General features: G+C 39.7%; 1 protein-coding gene across 1 annotated transcript in view; it reads right to left on the bottom strand.

Annotated features, from left to right (window-relative positions):
• Positions 1–1,262, bottom strand: part of xkr4 (XK related 4) — a 5,339-nt gene extending 4,077 nt beyond the window's left edge. Inside the window, exon 1 of the mRNA XM_034702951.1 lies at positions 1,218–1,262. Coding sequence (XP_034558842.1) covers positions 1,218–1,262 — 45 coding nt within the window. The remainder of the gene's footprint in view (positions 1–1,217) is intronic.
• Positions 1,263–4,753: the final 3,491 nt, after the last annotated feature.

The following is a 4,753-nucleotide window of genomic DNA, read 5'->3' as shown; positions in this document are numbered from 1 at the left end:
TGGCCACCCCAAAATCCTAAACTAGGATTCTGACTTCTGAGAATAAAGTCAGAATTCTGACTTCTGAGCATAAAATCAGAATTCTGAGATTAAAGTATACGGAAGAGGATTAGGGCCGCTGAAAAATTAAAGTCCAATTTTTTTTTTTTACTTTAATCTCAGAATTCTGACTTTATTCTCAGAAGTCAGAATTCTGACTTTAATCTAAAAATTCTGACTTTATTCTCAGAATTCTGACTTTTAAAATCCTAAACTATGATTGGTTGTTTGCCTTGTCAGAGGTGGGGTTTCTGTTAAAATCTGTAATTTGGGATGAGTTAAAAAGGCTGACAGTAGATTTCTTTATTAGTGCCCTCAAATGTGACTTTGAAAAAACATCTTTTTAAGACCTTAAAGAATTAAGCTTAGAAGATTTATGCCACTTTGTCATGTTCTTTTTAAAGTCAAGAGGAATATAACGACTGTTTAATACTTTAAAGGCACTGTGAGGAGTTTTGAAATGGCTGAGAAACAGACAGAAACTGATACTGATGCTTCTTCATAACCTTTAAGAGCAAACAAGACTATCAGCAACAAAACTGATGCCTGCTCTGTTGACATTTTTAATGCTTGAAATCACTGAGAGGGGGTAGGTGTCAGACTGGATGATTGACATCTCACTTTAGAAACAGCATTTATTGACGGTTTTCTTGGAAAATAATCAAATTGTGTGATAAATTTGACTGTTGGAAGACAACAGGATAATGTTTTTGTACAAAACACTACTTTTGCATGTACAGGACAAGAGATAAGAGGTATCACTTTGTCCACAGGGGGCGCCAAAATCAATACAAATCAAAAGTTCCTTACAGCAGCTTGAATGAAAGTAGGTTTTAAAGACAGAAAGGGTAAATGTTGTTTATTTGTAAATGCACTGGCCACCCCTGCATATGTGAGAGCCTCAGTTGGGCCACCCAGGTCAAAAAGTTCTGGACACGCCCCTGAAGACAAGGGCAAGAGTGGAAAAGGGATATGTTGTGTGGTTTTGTCAACAGGGGGCGCCATAATAGATACAAACTATAAGATCCTCATAGTAGCTAAATGTCTGGAGTCCTCTAGTCCTGACGTTAACATCCTTACAATGTCTTCTTCCTGTTCCTCTTCACATTTAATCTCACTAACATGTCATTTTCTTAAAGTCACAGTGTTGAAAAAGCTCCTTCCTGTAAATAACTGACCACCTTGTGTGCAGGAGCATCCACTGACCCACAGTTATCATTCATACTCTCATTCACTGAAGCATTCACTGTATCCTTATTCCCCTCACCCCGTCTCCTGCAGGTCACACACTGGACAGGACAGACTATCCCGCGGCTGCTCACAGTCGGTCTATTTGCAGCAGCAGCAGTCCTGCTAAAAGCCCCAAAGAAGATTAAGCCGTACTCCTAAGTCATACCCTGTGTGTGTGTGTGTGTGGGTGTGTATATAAGTTCGTCATGAACAGGTGACTCTACTTGCAGACACTCTGTCATGACTTATTTTAATGTGCTTTTCCAACCAAGCCAACTCAGAGTTTGAATTCTATGTTATAGAGACGATGTCCTTTACTTTGATGAGCTTTTTAATTTGACTTTAAAACATTTACTTCACTGAACAAGTTTAAAATGACAGAGGACGTCCAGCTGGAGGAGGAGAAAATGTAACTCACACTATCAGAATTAAACCTATAAGTTAGATTTGTCCATTTCTTTAAATATCCAGGTATTGCTTCTGTTCTAATCAGCTGTACACGTCACCAAGAGGAGACGCTCCTATTGGTCGAGAGCCGAGCTGCATCACTGCTGATGCAGAGAGGCACACGGCCGGTCTAAGCAGCTTCCCCTCCTGCTGACACTACGCTTCCAACATGGTCACATGAAGCTCTGAAGGCCAACACTATTTATAGAGCGATGAACTATCAGTTACCTGAACTTCTTCATGTCAGATACTGGACGGACAATATTGGTTTCATGAATAAATAATGTCTCCAGAGCCTTTTCCCGCCACTCCAGAACCAAAATAACCGAAGAGCCGCGGCATGTTTTGTTCAGCAGGATGAGATTGTGGAGATAAAGCCGGAGGTCACAACCGTTCCCTCGCCTCGTCTTGTCGTGATGCTTTAAATTCAGCTCTGAAGCACCGACGCTTTGACTAAATAAACGTATTAATCTGCTGTTAAACACTGCTTATACAAATCTACTATCATGCATTAAAAGAGAGTGTTAGCTTAGCTGACTCAATGCCTGGTAGTCAGCAATGCTAGCTCCTCTAACTCCTCCCTGAACACAGAACTCGTTTCCAGCATCGTCCCTCTCTGCTGGTGAAATCCTGAAATCCTTAAAGCACGGCTGATCGTCGTCTAAACCCTCTCGTAAGGAGACAACGGTGGTTTTACTGGAGCTCAGTTTGACCTCTCTGTGTCTCAATGACACTGAGGACACCGGGTCAACCTGTTGTGATGATCACAGCTCTGAACTTCTACACCTGTGTGGTGAGAAGCAATAGAGAAAACAACAATGTGCACTAAGTGTTTGTCCTGATTTCATGCCGGCTGCTCTACATGCGGTATTGTCTGGAACTGATGATGACTGTCTCAAGTGCATTAAGTATCAAAATCTATCAATAGATTAAAACCAAGAAGAGAGAGCACATTACTCTTCTTTTAATGACCCTGCACTGGCTGCACATTAGAGCACTTCACGGCCTGGACCCTGAATATATCTGTGATTTGCCTTCACCCTACCAGCAGATCCTCAGGCAGGAACCTCCTTAAAGTTCCCGTCACAAAGTTGAAGTCTAAGGGTGAGCGAGTGTTTGCTGTGCAGGCTCCACGACTGTGGAACGACCTGCCTGAGGATCTCATGGGAGCTGCATCAGTATCTTCTTTTAAATCACAGCTTGGAAGATGCTACATTTATTTTTCAATCTACTTTTATTCATGGTTTTCTTTTATTCACTCATTGTTTTTATTTGTTGTTCTGATTTTGATTTTGTTGAACTCTCTCCCTGTTTTGCCCCCTCTTCCCATAGTGCCCCCTTCACAGACTTAACCCGGTCACTATTTCACATGTCTAATGTCCCAGTGGATGAAAGGCTATATCAGAAGTTCATTCCATCTTAGGTAATATATGCCTTCCAAACCAGTTAAATACAGCATCAAAATATGTGCAGCATGTGACAGAAGTGGTGTCTTGAGTTAATTTATTAATGTAAAGTAAAATAAACACAAATCTGAGTCATGTAAATGTATTGTATTTATATTTAGGGCTTTTCAATGTACTTAAAAACATTTTTCTAATATTAATTTCATTAAAAATTAGTGAGTTATCCTCATTGAAGCATGATCTGTGAGAATTAAAGAACACCAATGCACTAAATATTGATTTAAATGGTTAGTTATGGAGTTAATAATGAGATTTAAAAAATGTTTATTGGGATTTTTTTAAGTTTGGATACTTTTGGATCATTAAATATGCCCCGGGTCAAGATGACCCAGGAACATTATTGCTGTCCCTAAGAAACGAACAGAACAGGAGGGTTAAAATCCAAATGGCATCCTTTAAAAATGTTGTTAATAATCTTTACACAGTTAAAAGAAAGTACGCCTGCACACACTTTGGATTAGTTAACCCTCCTGTTATGCTGCGGGTCAAATTGACCCCTTTTTAAAGTCTATTTCAGGTAATATCTGCCTTCCATACCAGCTAATAGCAGCATAAAAATCTGGGCAGCATGTAACAGAAGAGGTGTCATGTTAATCTATCAACATCACTTCATAAAATAAAATAATAATTCAAAATGTAAAATAAAATAAACAAAAATCTACGTCATTTTAAACTATTGTATTTATATTTAGGGCTTTATAATGTACATTAAAAAAGTTTGAACATGAATTTTAATGTAAAATGAGTTATCCTCATTGAACCATGATCTGTGAGGATTGAAGAACACCAATGGACTAAATCTGGATTTAAATGGTTAGTATTGGAGTTAATTTAAAAAAATCAGAGTGGGATTTTTGGGGGGTTCTGACACTTTTGGATAATTGAATATGCATTAGGTCAAATTGACCCAGGAACCTTATTGCTGTTCCAGAGAAACAAACATAACAGGAGGGTTAATTGATGCATGAAAGGGTTAACTGTAAATGCTCTGCAGTAAACGGTCAGCTCTTGTGTATATGAAGATGTGAGCTCTGGAGGCGGTCGGGTCTTGTGTGATTCTGGCTCTCTGAGCAGTCTCTCCTCTTGCTGCTGACAGCGCAGTCAGCCAGCTGGAAACAGGGAATCAATTAACAGCCCCGGCCCCCGCTCGCTTCTCTTCTTTAACCGTTTGTCTTTGTGTTCGTGTCCTTTTGCTCTCTGATCTTTTTTTTCCTTTTTGTCTTATCTGATATTTAAATGACCCTGTTGTGCCAAGACTGCACGTCAAACACTGTTAGGCTCATTCATGCCTCTAAATGAAAAGACTGTGCACTGAATTCAACATAAAACATACATTATCAACCACTTTGACCTCAAATGACCCCCCTGAAACAGAAGCAACACACCTCCAGGTTGTGATTGAATCAAATATCTGCACACATATAAGAAGGGCGAGATTGCTTGCTGCTCCTCTCCTCAGATCTCCCCCTCACTTCTCATTCTGATGACTCACAACAGAAATAGAAAAAGAGTGTAGTACTCATTGTGTTCCTCTCGTATCTGTATCGCTGGCCTTTCTTTCACTGACTGAC

This window comes from Notolabrus celidotus, chromosome 15, assembly GCF_009762535.1.
Source record: "Notolabrus celidotus isolate fNotCel1 chromosome 15, fNotCel1.pri, whole genome shotgun sequence".
NCBI classification, from domain to species: Eukaryota; Metazoa; Chordata; class Actinopteri; order Labriformes; family Labridae; genus Notolabrus; species Notolabrus celidotus.
This window is presented reverse-complemented; position numbering and strand designations above follow the sequence as displayed.